A 22,897-nucleotide genomic window follows, 5' to 3' on the forward strand; every position below is an offset into this window, starting at 1 on the left:
TTTTCGATGTCCTGAAGTCAAAGTGTAACTGCTCCTGCCCTGAGTCATCGTGCCCACTCTTGCACCTCCCACCCAACTTGCTCGGTCAGCACCAATCTTACTGCCAATGCGGCGCAGATGGAGTGTTAGCATTTGTAATCGCAACATGAAGCAAATACAAATATGCGTGTGTGTGTGCTTTTTGCCTGCATATGTTCTGTGCTGAGTCATTGAATTGGCCAAAGCATAAAGTTGCCCAACACTGCCCTCCGGAATGACTTGAGCTCCATCTGTTTCACGAGGTTTCCACACTTGCCACTCACCTTTTGCGTTTCGTGACTTTCTGTTGCACATTCGCATGGCCGTGTTGTGTCCACACCCTTCCGCTGCAGTCCTTCCTCGCCTCGCTTGGGTCACTCCCTCCCGATGTCTGCTGAATAATAAATGAGTTGTGGAAGCCGAGTATCACCCCCACCCCCCCTTCACCCTCACAAACCTCCACTCACTGTGAGGGTCAAAGCGAGCGCATGTAGGTGCGTGCGTTTCTTCCGCACCGCATCCGCGTTTTGTCGAGATGGATGCAAGGACATCATTGACGTGCAAATGCCGAGTCTCCCGCTTGACATCGGAGCGCGCTCAGTGCGACTGCTCACTTTTCTCTGTTTCGCTTGTGTTGCAGGAAAATTGCTGCCCATGTAGTTGTTTTTTTTCTCCGATTACTCTGGGTTGGGCTCACAATTCGACCATGTCGGTCGCTATTTAAAGATGCATCGGAAATGTCGATATCCAGTGTCGCGTATGATCCTGCACTGCTGCTTGTGGCGTCTCAAGGATGCCGTTTAGTCACTAGAAGTGAAACACACGCGACAATTTGACATCATTTGAAAGGTGATTGTTGAACTACGTCTTCATGTTGAAAAAGTCAAACGTTTATTCATCAAAATGTGATCAACCTTTTCTAATGTTACGTTTTGGAATTGATTTCACAAATGTGCGCGACATTAAGAACCATTTTTTTTTTCTTTTTGCCAGTTTTTTGTGACGATATTTTCTTGTGCCGCATTCGCGCAGTTTTCAACCTTTGTTGAAAAAAGCCACTTATTTTAATTTGTCTTTATTTAACTCTCATGACACAGCCCCAAAACAAAAATCTGAATATACACTGACCCCCCCACTCCCCCCACACACACCATACTTCTACTTTTTGTAAATTTCTTTTTGTGAATCTTCTATCGATCAATCCAATCGGACGACTGTTACAGAGGAGTCGCTAGCTTATTTTCTTTCATACTCACTTTTTGTTTCCCCCAAACTAGAACTTGGACGCCATTCCGCGTAAGATTACCGTGATGGCACACGCAGGAGGTAAGAAAGCACATTCTGGTTGATTCATTTATTACAAATAATAGAATCATTTAGTTGATAGTTTCATTAATTAGAAGCAAATGAATTATGCCTGCATTAAGTACAAACGTTTTTTCCACCCTCGGTGCAAATCGGCTCCTCTGACTGCTCGTAAAGGTGAGTGATGGTGTGCATTTATTTTCTCCACGCAACAAACATTTAATTGACCTGTTTGTGGAGCAATAAAACTTCCAAACGGTTTCCTCCATCTGTTGACTTGGCCGGGCCGCTTGAACAAAGACGCAGGACGGCCACACTCAGCTCTTTTTCTGTGTGTGTGTGTGGAGTGACTCATAGGCGCTAACATCAGCACCTCTGCTTGCCGCCCAAAGCTGCTTGTCATCAAAGCCTCCTTCTCGCTTTCTCTCGTTGCGTCTCGCAGCCCGTCTTTCCCTCCATCCGCTGTCGCTACTCCGAGATGTTGTAAAGCTGCCATGTTGATGGAGCTTCAACAGCATCGAGGCTAGCGTACGATACAAAATTGGTGCCTGCTCAGGAGGATTTTGAAAAATGGGGATCCCCCCATCAGTATTGCAATTATGATTTCATATGCGGGCGGCACGATGACGGACTGGTTAGCGCGTCCGCTTTACAGTGCAAAAGTGCACGGTTCGATTCCGGACTCCAGCCTTTCTGTGTGGAGTTTGCGTCTTCTCCCGTGCCTGCGAGGAGTTTCTCAGGGCATGTTTTTCCTCCCACATTCCAAAAACATGCATGCTAGGTTGCCTGGACACGCCAAATTGTCCTTAAGTGTGAGTGTGAGCACGAGTGGTCATTTGTCTTTGTGTGCCCTGACATTGGCTGGCAACCAGTCGAGGGTGTAACTTGCCTACTGGCTAGGATAGGCTTTCAGCACGCCTGCGACCCTCATGAGGAACATGAATGGATGCATTTAATATGCAATATTTTTTTAAGGTCGCCTACTTTTTTTTTTTTTTACACGAATGCCACCAGTAAATTAATCAGTGTTACAATAAACAACATCAAACATATACTTTTTTCTGTCCCCAACATGCCAATCAGTCAGTCAACGCTCTCAAGGTTTAAAAAATAAAGAGCCTATATTGTTGGAAGTGTAGAATGTGGCGAAGAAAACAAAAACGTTTATGCTCCTGAAAAATAAAGAAATAGAAATACTCAATAGCTGAAAATTCTCCTTAAGTGCAGTTACAAAGTGTTTGCATGAGTTGCCACCACTCTTTTAATGTCATTTGGGACTTTCTTCTTCATAGGCAGTGAGCTGGACGGCATGAGTATTAATCCTCGGTCCGTCTACGTCGCTCAAGAAGGCTGGACCTTTGTCACCGCAGGTAACGGAATGCACACTCACGCTTGCGGTCTTCGATACACCGACGAGGAACGACGTTTCGTACATTTACACAAGCGGAGAGACAAAGCCGCGGTCGCGTGCTCGCAGTTTTGCAACCCAGACAGGCCAACTCGCGCGTTGTGGAGTCCGAGGCCAGGTTGCCATGGAAACAACTCCTTGAGGGAAGCCCTCGCTCCGCCAGCCGCTTCGTGTCCTTGACAAAACTTATGAGAAAGCACGACCCACTTGCCAGTGTCCCGAGGAAAGGTTCAAGTTCGAGGCACGTCAAAACGTATCACAGCATTGCTTTGTTTGACGAAGATGACATTTTGCCAGAAAGTCAACACTTGATCTGCTGCGTGTTTTTATGATTTCAATCATCCTTCTGACAAAAGTAGAGCCTTTATCGGGGCCTCAAAATGCAACACGCCTCCCACAGAACTCGCTCAGTATTGCCCATGGGAAGGTATAATGAAGAATATTTGAGATTTGAAATATGTGTGTGGGGAAAAAACATCTGAATACAGTTGTTGTGTTATTTTGGAAGAAGACTCGTTATTTAAAATGTAAATATAATTTGGAGGCTGGAGCAGATTAATTGCATTTGCATTCTTTTCATTGTGTAAAGCGACCTGGATTCGCGATCTTTTCCCGTTCCAAATGAACGAAGTTGGCAACTTGATGTGGCTCGCATTAACGGGCGAACTTTTCAGGCTTCTGCCAACTGGAGCTGCGACTCGTGGCTCACTTCTCCAACGACCACAAACTGATCAGCCTTTTCTCAGGCGCTGACTTTGACGTCTACGCTGTTTTAGCCTCTGAATGGTGAGTCAAACACATTTTGAAGGCGAATATTTTTGTGCAGCACTTTATTTTTCATCAGCGTGTGGGTTTTAGGCGTTGCTGAACTTGCAACCGCCAATTTAATTCTGGCTCCTTTCTGTTTCTTTGTACTTGAGCGGATGATGCAAAATCTGTTTTTCGACTTTCCCGCTGTGCTTTTGCTCATCCAGCAGGAGGCAGTATAAATCCAATTGAGCAGTGACAACCTTGATCCTCACAACCCCCTGTCAAGGTTTAAAGGTCACTTGTTCATTTAGCATCAAACTTTTTATTTCTTGTAGTGATTACCATCGGTGTCAAATGCCTGTCCACTTACGTGGCGCTGATAGTTTCTCATTTACTTTTTCAAAAATATGCCAAACAAATTCAGGGGCAGTCATGTAATGCAATGAGACATCAACACAAAAGTCAACATTTAAAATCATCCCTTCAGACGAGGCCAACTCAAGGACAAATCCCGTTGAATATTAATTCTGTTGATGTTCAAATTTCAGTAAATCGCAGAGGTCCACTGTCACCGTCTGCAAATTCATTTTAATGGGAAAGCATTGCCGCGCGACTCCTCTTCGGCAACCGACGCACAAGCGGATGTTTGTGAGACAAACCTTGAGGAAATGTAGCTTGATGGTGGCGGGACGCCGTCGGCCCTCCAAAACGTCACTTTGGAGAGGTGTCGTCACACCCTGTCGGAGACGTTCACACGTCAAGTCGAGTCAAATTGATTATTTAGCCCTCCATCACAAGAAAGTCTCAAAGGGCTTCACGTGCCCAAAGTCGCCAAATATGAACGACATCACCATGCGGGAAGACGCATCACAACTCATTACTGACCACTCGATGGCCACACCTCGCATTCCATAATTGACATCTGCATTGTAATGATCTCACTTCATTTCATTCTCGACGAGATATCATTTTTATTCATTTGAGTTGTCTCATTTTCAGGATGTGGAAGCGTGCGGTGACGTCGGAGGACATAAAACAAGCCAAGCGCATCGTGGCTTCCATTTTGTATGGCAAAGGTTCGTCAATTTTCTTTATTTTCTGGAGCCAATCACGGCTGAGTTTGGGCTTAAAAGTCATCGGATGCGGAAGAAAACACGGAGGTCCACTCCACAAAAGTTGGCCTGAACAGACGTTCCAACGCAGACCTCTTGCGTTGGCTGTGACGCTAACCGCTCGTCATCGTGCTGTCTATCAAAATGAAAACGTAAAAATGATCTTCTTTCATGGCGTGGCGGCAAAAAGACGAGCGGTCCGTCTAATGGACCCTCGTGTTCTGTACTGGAGCCGGTTTGCTTGCGTGCGTGCGTGTCAGCCGTGACCCATTTCTGGTCCTCGCACACTCTCGTTCATGACATCTTGGTGACATGCGACAACCTCGCTGACATCGGCGCTTCTAATTGCTAGCAATCTGTTTGCATAAACGCACGCTCTAGAATGAGCAACGTCAAAATGCTGGTGCGTGAAAGGCTGCGGCACAAGAAGGACGAGGGCCAATTTAGGGGCAAAGGGGTCATGGGGCCCCGTCATGGGGGGGGGGGGTAAGAAGATAAATGGAGGGTGCTCCTGATCAGCATAGACAGACAGCTCCTGGTGGAGGGATGTGTTGCCGTGGAGACGGAAGACTAAGATGAAGCATTCTCTGCACGACACAAATCAGGCCAAGGAGGAGGGGCAGATCTTTGCGACACGTCCACGCACGAAACTCAAGTCGTGCCTTGAGATACGAGTCACCCCATTGATTTGTTTGAAGATACCAGCCGTTGTTTTTTGTTTTTTTGTTTTGCTTTGGCAGAGCACAAATGTTTAATACAAGTCAAGTCAAGTCAATTTTATTTGTATAGCCCTTAATCACAGACAGTCTCAAAGGGCTTTACATAGCCACAATCGACATCCCCGATCTTAACCCCCAGGAGGGCAAGGAAAAACTCAAAAAACCTCATTTGGGGAAAAGTGAGAAACCTTGAGAAGGGACCACAGATGGGGGAGCACTACATGGTGGCCGTGAACTTCATTTCATTCACCTCACAATAACCGAGTTTATTGTTTTTGTGTATATTAAAAAAAACAAAACTGCCATTCCCGTTGAAAGCTACACACAACAAATGAGATTTCCATTGCCATAAGACTTCGCCTCAAGAACGTTCACTTTGAATCCCAATGCCCTAAATTGTCATTGTCCTCGGTGTACAACAAGATTGGCGTAAGCTCGATGCTAACAAACAATCCAAAAGGCCTTTGGCATATTCACGGTTAGCTCCCGGAGTTGCCTTTTTAAAAGAAAAAGAGCAGCATATATGTGGACACATAAGATAACAATCCTCAATATTTGACTCCTCATCATTGCATCTGATCGCTTTCCAGTAGCTCGTCTTTGTGAAAATTGCTGATTCTGCATTTGTCCCTCCCTCCGCAGGCCGTGATTGCCTCTCCACCACCATGGGCGTGAAAGCGCTGGAGGCGCGCCGATTCCAAGACAACTTCTTTATGAAATTCCCCCAAGTCAAGGACTTCATCCTGACGACAATCCGGCAGTGCCGCGAGCAAGGTACGTTTGTTGTTTTGTTTTTGTGGTGGAACGGGTCAGGGCACGACAGATTTGATGAATAAGGCCGGCGGGTTGAGGCTGGAACGTCTGGAGGGCAAGGCGCTGACCGGCGACATTTGGTCGCAATTTTTCATCATCTTTTTGTGACAAAAAATGTGCCCTGGGATTGACGGTTGACCGCTCACAAACATTCCAGCTGCCACACAAAATGCAGTTCAGTCCGCCCTTAGCCAAAGAAGCCAGTGTGGACGGATTTATCTCCCCCGTGTGTGATTCTGGAAAGCCCTTTTCATTCACGCACATGCACTTCCATACATAACATACGCAATGATTCCGTGTCAGCAAGCACATTCCAGCGTCACTCACAGCCACGCCGGTGCACACATGGAAGCAACGTTTGCGACCTCAAAGTGCACCGCCGCCGCTGCTCGGCACAAAGGTCATGACCGTGCGCGGCCAAAAGTTGTCACGGGTCAGTGGAGGGCTTTTGTGTGCGCCCGGATCTGATGTGAGCTCACTTCCTGCGTATTTGGCCCTGAGATTGTGTGGACGTGTGCGTGTGCATTAATGAGGAGAGGGCCATTCAGGTTCCATGCCCCGCTTGACTTTCCTCACAGTAAGGGATACTGAAGGGATTTAGCGGCAAAGCCGTGCCCATTGTCCCGCTCTCGGAATGTACTGCTCTGCTCTGCTCTGCTGTGCTGTGTGTGTGTGTGGGCGTGTGTGTCCAAATTGACGCATCCCTGCATGTGATCACGGGTTAGCGTGCGCCACTTCACATTTTTGCCAACGAACCGCCGCACACACACACGTGTTGACGCCAGTTGCGGTCACACTCCACTTTGCGCCTGCACCATTCACCCGTTCATCCATTTTGTATCCAGCTGGTGCTCATGAGGGTCGCGGGTCACTTGGAACTTGCCCAGGTGACTTTGAGCGTGGCGGGGGTGCACATTGCTCCGCTTTCTGGAATGTGGAAGGAGAAAAATGAGAGACATGCAAATGCCACTCAAGAAGGTCGTAGCACCGAACTTGAAAATGTTGCAGGTGACGTGGGAACCGCGAGCGCACCGCATTGCCCTCTGCACTGAAGATTTATAAAGTCGAATGTAATGTTGCTTTTGAAAGTGTTGCCTTTAGAGGAAAACAACAATGCCAACTCTTGTACATGTTGTGCAGGTTTCGCGTGCTCCCTCGTGGGCCGCCAGCGGCCCTTGCAACATATTCTTTCTGAAGACACGGCTCAACGCTCGCGAGCAGAGAAGATGGCAATTGCCTTCGTGCTGCAAGGTCGGTCTAACGTTTTGCATTCCGCTTCCGCTGAAGAAGAGCAAACGTTGAAATGAACGTTTGCAACTGCAACTTTGTGCGCAGGTTCGGCGGCCGACCTGTGTAAGCTGGCGATGATCCGAGCCTCCGAGATGCTCGCCGCCTCCGAAACGCTCTCCGCCAGGTACGGCGGCCCAATTTAGCTCAGCCTCGGGAATGTTTTCCGAACCCATTCAATGGGTTGGGGTGATTTTAGTTACATTGGCCCAAAGTTGGGTGAATTATTTTCATCCACTGCAAAAACTGTCTCGGTTAATAAACGCCCGTGACTTGCCGTGGTGACCCACTACAGGGCTCTTCGTAAGCCAATGCTGGGCTTAAATAGCTTAAATAGCCCAGCATTGGCTCAGTCCCTTCTGACCCGGTGCTGGGTTTGCTATATTACCCAATTTGGGTTACTTTTAACCCAATTTGCAGTTTTTAGAGAGACCCGATTAAAAAGAGACAGTATGTCTTTGGTCTTGCTCGCACAGTTCTCCAACTAAGAAGAAATGCCTTACTTGTCTGAGTTCTGTAAAAACCCAAGAAAATGATGCCGCAATCAAGTGTGTGTGTGGGGGGGGGTACACCAAGGCATCTAAATTGCTGGAGCACGAAGCATCGCAAGATTGTCTTGTGCTGCAGGCTGATCGCTCAGTTCAACGATGAACTCCTGTTTGAAGTGGAGGACGCGCAGTCGCAAGAGTTTGCCGGTGACTACCTCTGATTTCGTCGGGATTTCGCTGACTTTCAACTGAAACGGGTTTCTGTGCGCAGCTCTGCTCAAGCGCGCCATGGAGTCCTTGAGCCACATCGAGCATCTCGGCGTTCATCTTAACGTGAGTGCGCAGACTGTTTGGTTCATGTTCCGCTTCGGGCTATTTCCTGGTTCCGATCTTTGGAACTGAATGGAAGAATCAATTACACTACGTCCTACGACGACCGGGAGGCGTGGCCTACATGGTTAAAAGTATGCAAATAGAATATCAAATATTTGGAATATCAGTAATATTATTTGTTTGTTTTCACAATTTAATGATTTTTATTATTATTTAATTACACAATAAATGTTCTCAAAACTTCAGTAGATCTTTTTTTAATCAATTTAGATTTATTTGTTGACAAGAAAGTGCAAAATGAATTTGAGAAATAAAAACTATTGAATATATAAAAAAATGTAACCTACGGGGAAAAAAAACACTTCTGTTGGTTATCTCGTTATATTCTCATTGTTTAATGAAAACTTTGGTTCAGGTTCCTGGAATCTTTGCGAAAAATGCTCGCCAAAATTAGAAAGTTTTTCCTCAAAAGAAAATAAAAATCTGTCAAAATGCAAAGTTGAGCTGAAAAGGCCACGTCGACCTGAGTACGAAAGTTCTGGACAAAAAGTTCTGGACAAATTGAGTTTTTTGTGCGGGACAAATTAGAGAAACTCGTTTCCTTGATGTTGCCGTCAGGAAATCGGCTCCAGAAACACTTTTAAATTTGAGTGAAATTGTCAAGGTTCTCCTTAATTTCTTTTGTTTCGTCAAATTTCAATTGCAAATATCCACCAATTTTTCTGGCAGGCCAAAATTCCCAGCGGGGTCAAAATTAGCGTCACAATTCAAACGCGGACATTTGCCCGGAAAACTCGACGTCACTGGTGCAGATGGAAGAGAATCGCTACGGAAGCAGCCCTTTTTTTTTTTTTTTTTTTTTTATCTGATGATTGTGCAGGGATGATCTTTATTTTTCTTGTGCGTTCAATGTTTGCGTGTGTTTGTGTGTGTGTTGGTCAGGTCCCCCTGAAGGTGGCATTCTTCTGCGGCAAGTCTTGGGGCTCCATGTCAGCGCTTCACGTGCCACCCGCTTAAGCTCTCGACGTTCGTTATGTTGGAGCGCGTGCGCCTTCGCCGCTCCGTTTTTCATGTCTCGGCTCATTTGACCAGCATCCGCATCGCCATGGAAACCCGGCCGCTGCTCCATCCGTATCCGGGGGCAACGGCGGGAGCCGCAGACTGGATGGCACCGTTTTTTCGTTTGTTTCTCGCGCACACACGTTTTCTCTGTCTTGAAATGAGTGGGTGATTTGTTCCGTTGAATGAAGTGCACGTGGTGCATCATCATTTAAGAATTATTCGTTTTCCCGCCAAAATCTCTTGCCCTCACCCCCCCTCCCTTCCTCGCTCACAACTCGCGTTACGTGTTCATTGCTTGCTATTTATAAGAGAATCTTCTTTGTTTTGGTGTTTTGATTCTGTATAAAATAATTGTTCTGCACTTGCTCGTTGCACAAAACGTGCACGTTCTTGCACAATACATGCATACAAATTCTACCTCCAGCCCGTCTTTTTTTTTTCTTTCCCTTCATCTCCAACAGGACTCGAGCCCCTTTTGTCTTGATTGGAGCCACCTCACACTGACACACGCATTCCACAAATACTGCTACACGTTTTGCAAACGCACACACGCACACACACACACGCGCGCGGTGTTCACCACCAAGCCACCGTGAATACGCTCACACGGGCTTCCAGGCACACTGACCGACTTTCTGTCTCGGGCAACCACGCTCTTTCTAAACTGATTGGCGGCATGATTGGTCCAAATATCACCCAAAGTCTACACCCCCCCCCCTATTCAAATGGCGGCCTTTTGTGGTAGATAAACAAAAAAACAAGCTTCTGACACTTTCACCATCCTGTTTCCATGCTCGCGCTTTCTATTAAGCGCTGAACTGATGACATTTTTCCTTTTTTTTTTTTGCCACTTCAGTGTTCACTCCAATGTGGCTAGAACTTGCCCAATTTGTTTCATCAATTCCTTTTATCTTTTCCGGAATAATCTTTCACTCTCCGAGCAGAGCTCAGAGCCCAGCACTGGACAGTGTTATGGAAATCCGGCCATCTCGCCTCTCATTGTTCTGCTGGCTTAAGAGTGGGTGCCCCCACGCCTCCTCAACTCTCCTCCCCCCGCAGAGAGGAGTGTGAGACTGGCATGTGCACACTCTTCAGGACTGGAGGACGTGTGTCCCAAGTCAGGCAGGTAGACCAAATGCTGCCTTCAGTCTCACCGCCAACATGCTTGTAAGGACTCACGTCAGCTCATTTGTCTTTTCCAGCGACCTTATTACGTCAGGACTAAGATGGAGCCAGTTGGCACGGGCAATAGTGTGAGGTTCGCCCCGGCTGCCATGGCAACCGTAAGACGTGCAAGTACTTTGATAGAATTGTGTGCTGCGACAAATGCCGATTTCCAAATGACAAAGCATTACGCTGCTCGAAACGTGTTCAAGCTGAATGCATTTTTTTTTTAATTGCTTCATAATATGTACAGCCACGTTCATCAGAACCGTCTTCCACTCGCATATATACACCATTTGGGATTCTTCCCAGTGTGGTCGTACAGCATGAGAGACAGACAGGGAGCAACAAAAAATCCGCTTTCACTGCAGCCACTTCTGTCCCCAAACGGAACTGTGCTTTCTCTTCTCTTCTCTTCTCATCCCCTTTCGTAAACGTCAACGGGCCTCAGGTGCCATTTACTCCCGTCGGGCCCCTTTCCTCAAATTCCATGGCCCCCCCCTCACCCCAATTCCAAAGTTGCCTCCATCCGCGCTTCCCTCCTTCCAGCGCTCTCTCGCAGCCATCTGCTTGACCCGCCCGCCTCCCCAAAAGCGCCGCTGCATATCAGTTCCCCGCAGCGTTTTGCGCGAGGCCGTTTCCCGGCAACATGCAGCGCTCATGGCGAGGCATGTTGCTGGACTGCACAACGCTCGCCGCCGTTCGAGCAGACAGGCAAGAAAAGGAAAGCTGCCGCTGAACGATCCACGCTATTCAAATTGAGAATGCCGAACGCTATATGAATATTTGATTGATTTATTAAATGTCTGGATCCATTCGGTGCTTCTTAAGAGCAGTTTACAAGTTCAAAATAGTCGATGGGGAAAAGGACCTTGAATAAAGTCCTCGCATATTTAATCACAATTATATCAAATGTTTTTTTTCTTCTTAATCGTCCAGCGCTAGTTTGAACCATCGCGACGACAACCATTAATGACGAAGCGCTGCTCGAGAGTTCTTGCATGAACCGTTTTTGAATAAAAAGTGAGTAAAAACAACCCCCACGTGCGATGCAAAACGTTGAAGCTGCAAAGTTCAAAGTGGCAATTCGGGCTCGTTTTATCCCAACGGTGCGACCCGAGTGTGCCTTGCAAAACCACTCGCCGCATTCACGCCATCTTCCAACACTTGTTACTCGTTGACATTTGTGCAATTTTGCTGATGTACGTACATCTGTGCGGATGCCACATAATAGAATAATAAAAAAAATGTCTCAAGTCGAAAGCGTGTTGCGTAAGGGGTCATAAATAACAGACTTCTTCAGACAAAATCCATGTGGAAAGCACGTCGTAGTTTGCCTACTTGTGTTTATTGCTCGATTGGATGGCACGTGGGCAGCGTTTTGGACAAAATATCGCCACATCGCAATACAAATGCTGCAGTCAGGTGATTTCCGCTTCTAAAAATAGCCATTGGTCCGTATGAGTGATACATCATGCAATGACGTCTTGAGTAAATACAAATTTCGCGTGTATTCCTCACGGAGAAACAACAACAAAAAAAAAAAAGCAATCAAAAGCTGTGCTGTCGTACAAGACGCGCTTGTGCTACAAGTGCTGCAGTGTTCTCGACACTTTTGGAGTCCATGTCCTCCTCCTCGCAGCATACTTCCCAAAACACCCCCAACTCACGCTTTCTTTTTTTTTTTTTCTTCACAAGCTGGAACATTCCACGTGGCAGTCCTCCTTTAAAATGCGCCTGATTCAAATGCCTCAAGTTCAACACAAAATGGCGGCCGGAGAGCTATTTACAACCTTGTTCATCTCGACTTGCCACAACCCCCCCAAAAGGGAAATGAAATGAAGAAAAAAAAATGCCAAAAAGACAACTTCAGGTCAGCAGTTTACATTCATGCCTTTGGGTGCTCACGACCCTCAAAACATTTGTGCCGTTGCCAAGGAAACATCACTGATCTTTATTCAAGTTGGATTGGATTGTGGACTTTTAATTTTGGCCGTTTGTGCCCGAGTGACGGTCCGCGAGGGGGTCTGGATGCAGCATACCTTCTCGACCATCAGAAAAAAAAAGAAAAGTGCGATTGTACACACTCGGCAAAAACTTGCATATTGAATCCTTTCTACATTCTACTAAAATTGGCTGAAGTAGTAAACGGATGAAAAAAAAAAAGGAAGAAGGAACCTCATCGTTCCAAACCGCTTTTCAGGAATTGATTTTAGGCTTTCTGAATGCGATCTTCCCAATGAACATTCCGTTCTATTCTGAGGAGCATTTTCAAACGTCGTCATGCATGTCGCGCCTCATCGCAAACATTCCGAGCGCGCGTGTCGACATTTTGTTCGCCGCCTGCGTCGCGCCGTCCAATTTTGAAGCTATTTTCCAATGGCGTTGGCGTAAACGTTCAAGTATTTAGCGGAGCTTGGGCGACGCATGCCATGCAAAACAAAAAAAAAACATTTCCACGTCATCCTGCTCGTTTCAAAACGCCGTCCACTCAAAATCGTGTGCTCGGAGTCAATCTTCATTGCAATTTCAGAAAGACATTCCATGCAATTGTTTCGCGTTATGTAAAAAAAAAAAAAGAGCACGATACATTTTCATATATATGTCTCTATATAATTCTATATAGCAGGCATATATAAATCGATATGAATAATTAGATTTCTGCTTTTGTTTTTGTTTTGCAGGTCACACAGGCGTTGCCGCGTTGCATTGCTTTTGCATTCGGCATTTGGGTTGGCTGGCAGGCGAGATGTCGTCCGGGGCAGTGTTGCATTGGGTTCGTCTCCACACACACACTCAAATAGGGAGTGAACGCGCGTGTGTGCGGTGGGAGCGAGAGAGGGTTAAGGTTCGAGGGGGCCCCGACAAGCTTCCAAATGACGTCATCAAAGCGGTGCAGCAAGGCTGTGAGGCTCATGCAGAAAAGGTGGCAAATTGCTGAGGCCGAGGAGAAGGGAGGTCAAAGGTTTTTTTTCATGTAGTCAAATGGGAGGTGGGAAGACGACGAAGGTCATGTTCTGAGGTTTCTGCATCTTCTATCCCCTCCCCTTGCTCCTTAGTTGACTTTTAGAAAAGATATGACGATACTTTTGGCAAATGAACGTTGCTGGCTTTGCTATGTTTAAAAAAAAAAAAAAAAAAAGGAAATCCGCTTTTCTTGTGCTGAAGATTCGTCGGTATTGCTCGTTGTCACGTCGTTCCCCAGCAGGGATTTCGGAGGTGTGATTTTTTTTTTTTTTCTGCCTTGCGGTTGTCTAGCGCCGAGTTCCAACCTGAAAACTCGCGTGACGCTGCTGGTAAAGAAAAATTAAAAAGCTGCCGTCCTTTTCCATTCAATTAGCGTTGTTGCGTTTGTGTGCTAAATTTCATACTTGACTGGTTAAGGTGCGCGGTGTGTTTGATTGAAAGAGTGTGAGACTCCGCGACTTGACCCATCACAGAGAGCGCGACTCAACGGACAGAAAGCAAAAATGGACCGGCGGGGAGGTTCAAGTGAAAATTTGCGCCCAAAATATTGGCTTCGGTCTAGTTTTTGCTTCTTGCGTTTCTAAATGATCTTAGGTTTGATTTATTTCTTGAGTTGCGTCTGATGAAAGTGGCAAAATTTGTACGCTGGTTATTGAAGGAGTTCATTTCACGTTGTTTTCCTGACCCGCTCGTTTTGGGCAGATTGGGTTACTTTTACTCAAAGTTGGGTTGATTATTTTGACCCAGCTGCTTGGCTTGAAAATTGGGCAGCGTTTTGGACAATTTAGTGGTCAATTTCAAGTCAGAATTATTGTCAGTAAACACTGATAGCGGCGGCATGGTTCCGAAAATGAGTGGCGCACTCTTTTGAACCGCAGCCAAACTGATACCGAACCTGGCAACCCATTTTGGTGTCGCGCATCAGTAGGCGTCGTTTTATCAAAATCTTGAGCCAACATGTTGGGTGAATGCGCTGGCCGAGAGTAACCCAACATTGACTCGGTTTGGACTCAGCTCGTTCACGTTTGTTGAGTGCGTCTTTGTCATCGGCTGTGCTACAACGTGGCGTCTTGTGTACGTCCAAGGAAAACTCCGCCCCCCCCCAGTCCCAGTCATCAATGGCGCTATTGATCAGAGCGAGCGGGTTCTTGTCAGCAAAGGGATGTCAAAATGCCGCCACCGATTTCCACTGGGAACGAGACCAAAACAGATTCATCATGGCATGAAAAGAAATGTTCCAACGACAACAAAAAGTACAAAGCGATGGGAAATGTGAGCGACTTGAAAGTAAGCGATGATGTCAAGTCAAATAAATAAAAACCCTGTGAGAGGAGAGGAGGGGGCGGTCACTCTGGCTCTCTCTGTCCCGCTCTCCTGCGTCTTTCGCGACCTCTCACTCCTCGCGGAGCTGCAGGCGGTAGCGGCTGTGCCGGATCTGGAAGAAGAGCCGCTCGGCGGCCGAGCGGCTCACGCCGGGCAGCCTGTAGTCCTCGCTCTGGCCCGTTCGGCGGAAGCCCAGCGACTCGTACAGCTTGTGGGCGGCCATCTTGACCGCCGTGGTGCCCAGGACCACCGCCGCGTAGTTGTTGCGCACGGCGAACTCCAGAACGCGGCGACCCAAGGCCTTGGCGATGCCTTTGCCGCGGTAGCGAGAATCCACCGACATGCGCCGCAGCTCCACCGCGTTGTCGTCCTCGCGGCCTTGCGCCGCCACGATGCCCACCACGCGACCGTCCAGCACCGCGACCCAGAAACAGGAACCTGGAAGGCAGAGGGGCAAAATGATCGGCATCCGTTCTTACCTCAGGAAAAATAAAAACGGCAATGCATTTTTAAAAAAAAGCTAAAATGGCGTTCCACATCGTGTGGCGGCGTCGCGACGGCTGCTCCTTCTTCTGTGTGCACCTTTGCCGCCTGGCAGCGGTGAAATACAAACACAACTTTGCATCTTCATGCACATACTGAGCATAAGGACGCTCACTCCTCGGTAGGCCGCGGAAATAATCGGTGGTTCTTTGCAGAGGATAAAGAAGCTATTAGCCGTCGACACTTTTTGTTGAAATTTCCGACAAACTGAAATAAAACAAAATCTTGTCCTAATTTTGCAAATCTAAAACACAAGCATGGCTCTTCTGAAAAGACGCTTACGTCGGTGAACACGTCGCGTGACGTGTCACATGACGGATGTCGCATTTGTTTTTGTAACGTGAACGAGTACATCGAAATTGAACCCAAAATCCAAATTGGGCGTCTCCGCGAGCGTGGGCGACATCTAGCGGCCAGGACCAAAACAAATGTCACCTTCCGCACCGCGCCCTAATTTGCGCCGACTGCTTCGATATCCGAAGATCAGCTGGAAATTTCACGATTTCCAATTCCTGGGTGGACTATCGAAGGGCTGCGACATCAAAACGTCGCTTGTGTTTATTAGCCGTATATCGTTTGTTAGCTTTAAGCTAAATGCACTTTTTGTCTTTTCTCTCTCTCAATTTTCTTTTCGTTTTGCTTTTCATTCTTCTGTTTTTTCTTTTTCCTTCCATTCCACCCGTTTTTTTTCTTCCTTCCTTTCTAGTTTCTTTCAAATGTTTCCTTTCTTTCTTCTTTTTCTTGTACTCCTTTTCCTTCCCCTCTTTTCCAAATCTCTCCTCTTCCTCCTTTTTCTTTCCTCTCCTTTTTTCCTTTCCCCTTTTCTTTCTTTGTGCCATTTTCACCTTTCTGTCTTTTCCCATTTTCTTTCATTCTTTGTTCTCTTTGTCCTCTTTTTGCTTGACCTTTGCTCTCTTTTTTCCGATTTTTTTCTTCCCCTTTTCCCCCTCCTATTGCATGCATTTTTTTTACCCATGCCCCCCCCCAAAAAAAACAAAACAAGGAATGATGCTGCAGTATTTGTTGCGTTTTTCAGGAGTGCGAGAGGCGGGTGTCGCAATCGTGCCCTCCTGACCATCTGTCCGACCGCCGCCGACATGCGTCCTGCGTCCTCACATGCACACGCTGCCACTGCCACTCATCACGTCGAAGCTCGGTGACATGTTGGACTTTTCCAGAAGCGAGCCCAATGCAATTGTCTGCCCTGTGATGCTTCTGCCTGCCATTTTCTCAGGCGTCTGCTGTTGGGAGCCAAATGGAAGCTTGTGCAGTCTTGAAAGGATCCATTATGGCTGCGAGGGAGGGGAGGACGGAGACGAGAGAAGAGGGGGAGGGGCCTTGTGAATACTGATGATCTCGGTCGGCGCAAGAAAGAAATCGGGAGGGAGGAAGACGGTGAGAGCGCACGTCTCGCGCATCCGTCCGTTGCTTTTCTTGTGGGAGCATTTTAGGCGACTGCTTCAAGTGCTTCTGGGGGTGCTGCCGCCTTGTTTTTTGCTTTCTTTACGTCAAGAGGCAAAATGTGTTGAGCGCTTTGAATGCAAATAAATGAACCAAAGAAGGCGGTCTTGACTTGTTAAAGGCCGACTTGATTCCAAGCGAGTGTGGAGGAATAAAGCAACAAGGTGGAACATCTCGCAGTTGCTTTAAGAATAGCATCTCGACGGTTGCCATGGCGATTTCACATCCAGTTGACTTCCTTCACTTGGCTTTTCTCTCTTATTTCCTTTCCTTCCGCTTCTCAAATCAAATTTTCATTTCTTTACTTTATCCTTTTTTTAATGATCAGCTTTTCTCCCTCCTTTTCCTTTTTAAAATGTTTGTCACTTTTTTCCTTCCTCCTTCCTTTTTGCATAATCCTTATTTGTCTGCAACTTTGCTTGTAAATTTGTCTTTTTCATTTGATTTTTTCCTTCTTTTTCTCCTTTTTGTCTTCCCTCACTGACCTTTTCCATGTTTTTTTCCCTCTCCTCATCGACTTTTTTCCTTCTCCATTCTTTTCTTCATTTCTTTCTCTTTTTTTCATTTTCACCTTTAATTACGTTTTGTCGCCTCTTCTTTTTTTCCCCCTAAATCTTCTTTTCTCTCTGAAAACTTTTTTCAACAAAATTTTCTTTTCTTACATGATTTCAATTTCTTTTCTCTTTTTCATTCCTTTTTTTCTTTCCCCCTTTCATCTCTTGTTTTTTTCCTTTTTTATTTTTTTCTCTCCTTTTTTTTTTCTTTTTTTGAAAGGCCACCACTCTGTGACACCGTCAGAGCGGCCGTCAAATCGGATCCGATTTAGCCGTTCCTTCTCGACCACTTTGCTGGACTTTGTCCGTGCGTTTCTCTTGCTCAAAGTGCTCACACTCTGGCCTTGAAATGAATCCTTCATTAACCCGAGCCAGCGTGTATCCCACACCGCCATGAAGGCTTCCGCTCATTCTGTTATTTCCACCTCCTCCGCGCTCGGCCCCTCGCGAGGGATGAAAACTTTTTGGGCTATTAACTCACCCTTTGATTGCCGATCATTGGTGGCGCAATGGACCAATTTTGGCTTTGCTGCCCCCGCGGCGTGAGGAGGGACATGAAGTCATTTGGGCCACTTGAGTGGATCTCCTTTACGAAAGCACAGTCCGGTTTGGCAACTTTTCAAAATGTTTCTTTTCGTGACCTCGTCTCAAAACGTGACTCACAACTTTGGAATTCATCAGGCAACACGAGCAGAATCTTTTTCACAATCGGACAAGAGAGGAAAGTAGTTGAATGCAATCAAGGAGTCAGTCGCGTTGAATTTCTCAACAATTTGGAAACTTTTTGGAGGTGCCCGAGTGTGGTCCTCGAGAGCCCCGACGACGCCTGTTTTGGATGCAACACACCTGACTCAAATGATGACGATCGTTATCGGGCTTCTGAGCTGATCATTTGAATCGTGTGTGTGAGAGGAGGGAGACGCCTAAAACATGCAGGATAGCGGCCCTCGAGGACCGGACGTGGGCACCCCCAACCTAAGGTATGTTTTTTGAAATATTTCCTCGTCAACTCGTCGCGACTGGGAAAGCAAGATCTGGTTTTGTATTCGGAGAAACAAAACAAATCATAGAAGTGGAATTATGATTGTCATTTGCTTTTTCTAACGATTCCAATCCGATTTTTGTTTAAGGTCGTAACAATCGGCACCGCTTTGGAGTTTTGAATCACTAAGACAACTTGAATCGCCACCTTTTCTTCATTTTTGGCCCTTGCCTTATCACAGATCTTTTTTTTTTTTTTGCGTCACCCCCATGAACTAAAATCGTCGTCACGGGGGCAAATAGCCGCAAAACTGAGGTTCAAGTGCCCCCTCCCTCCTTTACAAGTTCACTTGACATTGTGCAAGAGCACTGATGCTTGAATAGTGAGCCAGGCAGTTCTTCCTCCTCCCCATCGAATCATTGGTGATGCTGCACACCAGTCCCCCCCCATGACCCCCCCACTTCCTCCCATCAGACCTTCGAGAAAGAGGACGCAAGTGGGGGAAGGCAAAGGAAAAAAAGCCGGGAGGAGGGGCAGCGTATTGGCCACACCCACCTGTGACAGCACTTTTTTTTCTCCCTTTATTCCAAAAATCTGGTCCACAAAAAAAAAGACCCCCCCCCCTCACCCCCGCAAGTCTTACCTGCAGGCTTCATGTAATAGGCCTCTATGTCGGCCATGTCCGTGTGCAAGGCGTGGTCCAGGTAACTGTGAATGACTTTGCCGCTGTAGTAGTAGCGCGCGCCCATGAGCGCCAGCGGCGCGCAGCAGGTCAGCGCCAACGATTTGGTCACGAAAAAGCACATGACTGCAGAGGAAAACAAAACAAAACAATCGCACGTGAGCCACAAAAAAGGTCGAGTTTCTACAATGCTTGAAACGGCCACCTCAAATGATGAACAGTTGAATGCATACCAGTGTTGAAAGCAACTTCTTTTTGCCCCTCCCCCCCGTGTCCCCCGTGACACGTGGGCTAACCCATGGGTCAATTTTGCGAAAGCCAACCATCCATCGCATTTTTATAGCTCCTGTCCTCTTCAAAGTAAACGTTCACCGCCATTGATAAACAGTCTAATGAAGAGGTGTTGAAAGTACGGCCCGGGGGCCATTTGCGGCACGCTGTCCGATTTCTAGCGGCCATTAGCATATGCTAAACTTCACTGACGGGGCCCATGTGGTTTCTACATGAGGTGGTAAAACCGGGCAAGAGAAGAAATTCATTCTTGTGAAACATTTTCTCGAAAATGGTAACAAAACATTTCATAATGCGCCGATGAAAAAAGATCATCTAGATACAGTAGCAAAAAAAAGCGACCAGTGACCGTTGGCGTCACTTTGTGCTCGATGTCAAGGTCGCTTTCGTCCGTATAACGCACCTGAGCTAATGCATACCAGTACTGAAACCGACTTGTTTAACCCCGCCCCCTTTGACACAAGGTCTGACCAATCCTGTTTTCGATGTCTCCCTCCTCCAACATGCCTAATTCAATCGATCAGGATCGGTGTGTTGGAGGAGGGAGACATCAAAAAGGTGCTGGTTTTGGTTTGGACACGCACTGGTCACTTTTGCTTCAGCCGCCCACGGCTCGTCTTTTTTAAAGTCAACTTTGATCCTGAATGATGAACAGCCTAATAATGACTTTCTCGACACCAGTCCAGTTGATGGCTCAATTTTGTGTGGGTCATCCATCTATCCCATTTTTATAGCGCCTGACCTCTTTCGGGTGAACTTTCACCTCAAATGATGAGCACCTTGAAGCATGCCAGTGTTGCAAACAAATCTCCTCTTGACCGGCGGCCTCACCACGGTCCAGTTTTGCTTTCACTTGTCCATGAATCTGTATTATTTTTTTATGCTGATGAAATACGGAGCACATGGTGGTGTTGGAAAACAGTCTCTTGACAAACAGTTTAACCCATGGGTCCATTTTTTTAGGCTTTCCATTTGCTGTGTAAATAGCTTTGAAACTGCATGAGGAAGCCATGTTGGACGAAGTGTGCAGGAGGTTTGCTGCTCGTGTGCCCAAAGGAACACAGCAAGGATTTGGAGCTGGGAATTCCTGAAAAGGGGTGGTGGGCTGACTTGTGTGTGCGTGTGTGTGCGTTTGCGTGTGTGTGTGGTTGTCCAAATTCGCTCATTCATTCCAGGCGAGGCCCGTGTCGTCGCTTGCCTGGGCGCCGGTTAGCGCGCATGCGCAGTGCGGCCGTCCATGCCTTTTGTTGCCGGTGTTGCAACAAATTTTCACTCGGTGCGGTGCGTCAAACACCTGTGGAATCATTCCCGTTCGAATTACGCGCGCACACGAACGGGATTGAGAGCTTTACATACCTGTGAGAAGCGCGTACAAAAACTGCGTTTGAGGTTGCTGGCCGAGCCCCCGAAACGCCGTGTTGGGTATCCTCTCCATGATGCCCTCGTAAAAGATGCGCCGCACCTCCTCCTGGTCGCCGCGCTCGAACTCGCGGATGAACACCGCGTCCCGCCTCGTGTCCTTGGCGTCGCCGGACGCGGACGCCGACGCGGACGCGGACGACGCGGCGCTCCACATCATGGGCTCCTTTTTGCTCCCGGGCAGTGCATCGTGTTCGTCCGCAACTATTTTAGTCTCGCAAACCATTTTGGGAGACGAACAATGCATGCAAGTGGCCGCCGAGTAGACCCCCCCCGCCCCCCCCAACGTGCACGGTGCAGCCTTTTCCTTTCAAAAGAAATCAGAAAGCAAAAAAATGAAAAGAAGAGACGATGGATGGGGAGAAGACGAAGGAGGATGAGGAGGAAGGGGGGCTCTGCTGCAATTGTGGCGACCAAGGCTCGCCGGTTCGCCACCAGCTGTATTTATAGGCGGGGCAGGGCGTGTGGATGGAGGTCCGCGCGTCGCCGCGATTGGTGGAAGCCGTGAGATGCTGATGGAGGAGGAGAGACACGCGGGCTCCCTCTCGCTTTTCGATCGCCTCCGTAGCACGGCCGATGTGTGCGTATTTGGGTCGATATGAAGGGAGGGCTGGTGGTGCTGCAAAGGCGACATCCGTGATGATGCGTCAAACGGAACTTTGGCTTTCCTACACATATATATATATATTATTATTTATTATTTATTTATTTTTGCACGCACAGGAGGAGCTTTGATGGCCTCAGGTGGTTCCCGGTTGCGCATCCTCCGTCGCCAGATGACTGGCGCACTGCAGTGATTCCACACCCCCGCGCCACTGCTCCCCAAAAAGCGGCAAGTACGTAACAGTGACGCCCCTCCCCATTCACACACGCACACATCCGCGCACATACTCTATCACCTTTTATCATGACCAATCGCACTAGTAAGTTTGCAATGTAAAACTGGTTTCCCCGCTGGAGTTTGCTCGCCACCAGTCCCGCCCCCTAGTGGACAACGCCCATAGGCCTTACTGCAAGTTGCATGGCACACATACTGTAGACTAAAAAACAGCCACAGGCAGTTCACAACAATGGACAATTTTAAGTTTTCAATCAATGTAACCTCGGTGTGATTCGAAGCTCATAACCACAAATCAGAAGTGCAAACCACAAGCCCAAGTGCAACTCTTCCACACGTTTTTTTCTAAATGTATTTGATAATAATATCAGTAATGTGACCTTTGACTCTCCCTTCTGAAACTGTGGTATGTTGTGGTCCTTCTGTCTAAACACACATTCAAACATTTGCTGTGCTGAAATGTGTGTGTTGCCATCCCATCCTGTCATCCTGTACTCACGGATGAACAAAATGTTCCCAAGATGTCTTCTACTCTATCACGTACGCTGTAAATGTATTCAATTAAAAGCTGAACTAACATGCGGTAGATTGATGCCACAACATGGCGTCAAAGCACTCATTTTGGTGAAATGAAGCCCCTAAATTCACTTCAACACAGAACAATCTTAGTTCAGCCCTATTTATCTTTTAAACACAATACATTTAGTTCATATTTAACAAACGTGTATTTTACATGAATATTACGCACAATAGGTTTTAAGTGAAAGATTATTTGAGGGCAGTTTTTGTTATTTTCTTGTATTTAAGCACAGCGTTAATAAGCTAAATATGTCAAATAAAATTCCAAGACTCACTTTGCAGCCATTGCAAATGGAGCCATAGGAAACTTTTACTTTGACTTGCCAGAAAATGCTTCCTCATTTCACATCATTTACGTTTACTGGGATTTGTCTGTTTTGGGTGATTGCACACGCCTCGGGTCAAATTGACCCGAGCAACATTGTCGCTCTTCTTGAGAACGGAACGAAATGGGAGACCGAAGCCTCGGCCGAGTTGAGGTTGGCTCTCTCACGCGGCGTTTGCAGTGTTGCTCACGTTCCAAGATACGAATGTGACGTTACGGCCTTCGGGCCGCTGCAGGTGGCGCTTTTCATTTGTCACTTTCTGCCTGCGTTCAAGCGGCATTTGCCTTCAGAAGATCTTCCAAGCGTCCGGGTGGGAATGGCGCATCGCTGTGACACGGCCGCCCGCCTTGTCTCGCGGCGCCTTTTAGTGGTGGACTTGAGGCATTGTCATTCGGCTTGACTTTTCTAAACGCTGACTGAGCGAGTCTTGTTGGGCTTTGTCACGTCGTCTTTTCACAAACCTCCACGATGAC

The 22,897-nt window shown here is 47.2% G+C and overlaps 2 protein-coding genes across 4 annotated transcripts in view; one reads left to right on the forward strand and one right to left on the reverse strand.

The window, feature by feature from the left end:
• The window catches only part of poln (polymerase (DNA directed) nu), a 28,126-nt gene extending 18,414 nt beyond the window's left edge, over positions 1-9,712 (forward strand). For 2 of the 3 annotated variants that reach the window (XM_088292598.1, XM_088292599.1), the window contains 10 exons: positions 1,296-1,344; positions 2,616-2,693; positions 3,406-3,517; positions 4,481-4,557; positions 5,955-6,086; positions 7,266-7,376; positions 7,461-7,539; positions 8,040-8,107; positions 8,172-8,233; positions 9,176-9,712. In XM_088292598.1, the coding sequence (XP_088148724.1) occupies positions 1,296-1,344; positions 2,616-2,693; positions 3,406-3,517; positions 4,481-4,557; positions 5,955-6,086; positions 7,266-7,376; positions 7,461-7,539; positions 8,040-8,107; positions 8,172-8,233; positions 9,176-9,250 (843 nt within the window). In that variant the 3' untranslated portion in view covers positions 9,251-9,712. The remainder of the gene's footprint in view (positions 1-1,295; positions 1,345-2,615; positions 2,694-3,405; positions 3,518-4,480; positions 4,558-5,954; positions 6,087-7,265; positions 7,377-7,460; positions 7,540-8,039; positions 8,108-8,171; positions 8,234-9,175) is intronic. The other variant, XM_088292600.1, reaches the window with a different exon arrangement.
• Positions 9,713-13,780: 4,068 nt separating this feature from the next.
• Positions 13,781-21,293, reverse strand: aspnat (aspartate N-acetyltransferase). The gene is made up of 3 exons (XM_088292618.1): positions 20,619-21,293; positions 18,933-19,097; positions 13,781-15,187 (listed from the first exon to the last, which is right to left on the reverse strand). Exons 1-3 carry the CDS (start codon positions 20,926-20,928, stop codon positions 14,820-14,822), a joined length of 843 nt encoding a protein of 280 aa, XP_088148744.1. The 5' UTR covers positions 20,929-21,293; the 3' UTR covers positions 13,781-14,819.
• Between the last annotated feature and the right edge of the window lie 1,604 nt (positions 21,294-22,897).

The sequence above is a fragment of the Idiotropiscis lumnitzeri genome, chromosome 4 (assembly GCF_059441095.1).
Source record: "Idiotropiscis lumnitzeri isolate Australia: NSW breed Sydney's pygmy pipehorse chromosome 4, RoL_Ilum_1.0, whole genome shotgun sequence".
Classification (NCBI taxonomy): domain Eukaryota; kingdom Metazoa; phylum Chordata; class Actinopteri; order Syngnathiformes; family Syngnathidae; genus Idiotropiscis; species Idiotropiscis lumnitzeri.

Excerpts from the sequence above, each read along its gene's own strand:
- aspnat (XM_088292618.1), bottom strand. The coding sequence starts at position 20,928 with ATGCATTGTTCGTCTCCCAAAATGGTTTGCGAGACTAAAATAGTTGCG. Across the intron at positions 19,098-20,618 it reads TTTGTACGCGCTTCTCACAG|TCATGTGCTTTTTCGTGACC; the intron begins GTATGTAAAGCT and ends TTTCCTCTGCAG. Across the intron at positions 15,188-18,932 it reads CTATTACATGAAGCCTGCAG|GTTCCTGTTTCTGGGTCGCG; the intron begins GTAAGACTTGCG and ends TCTGCCTTCCAG.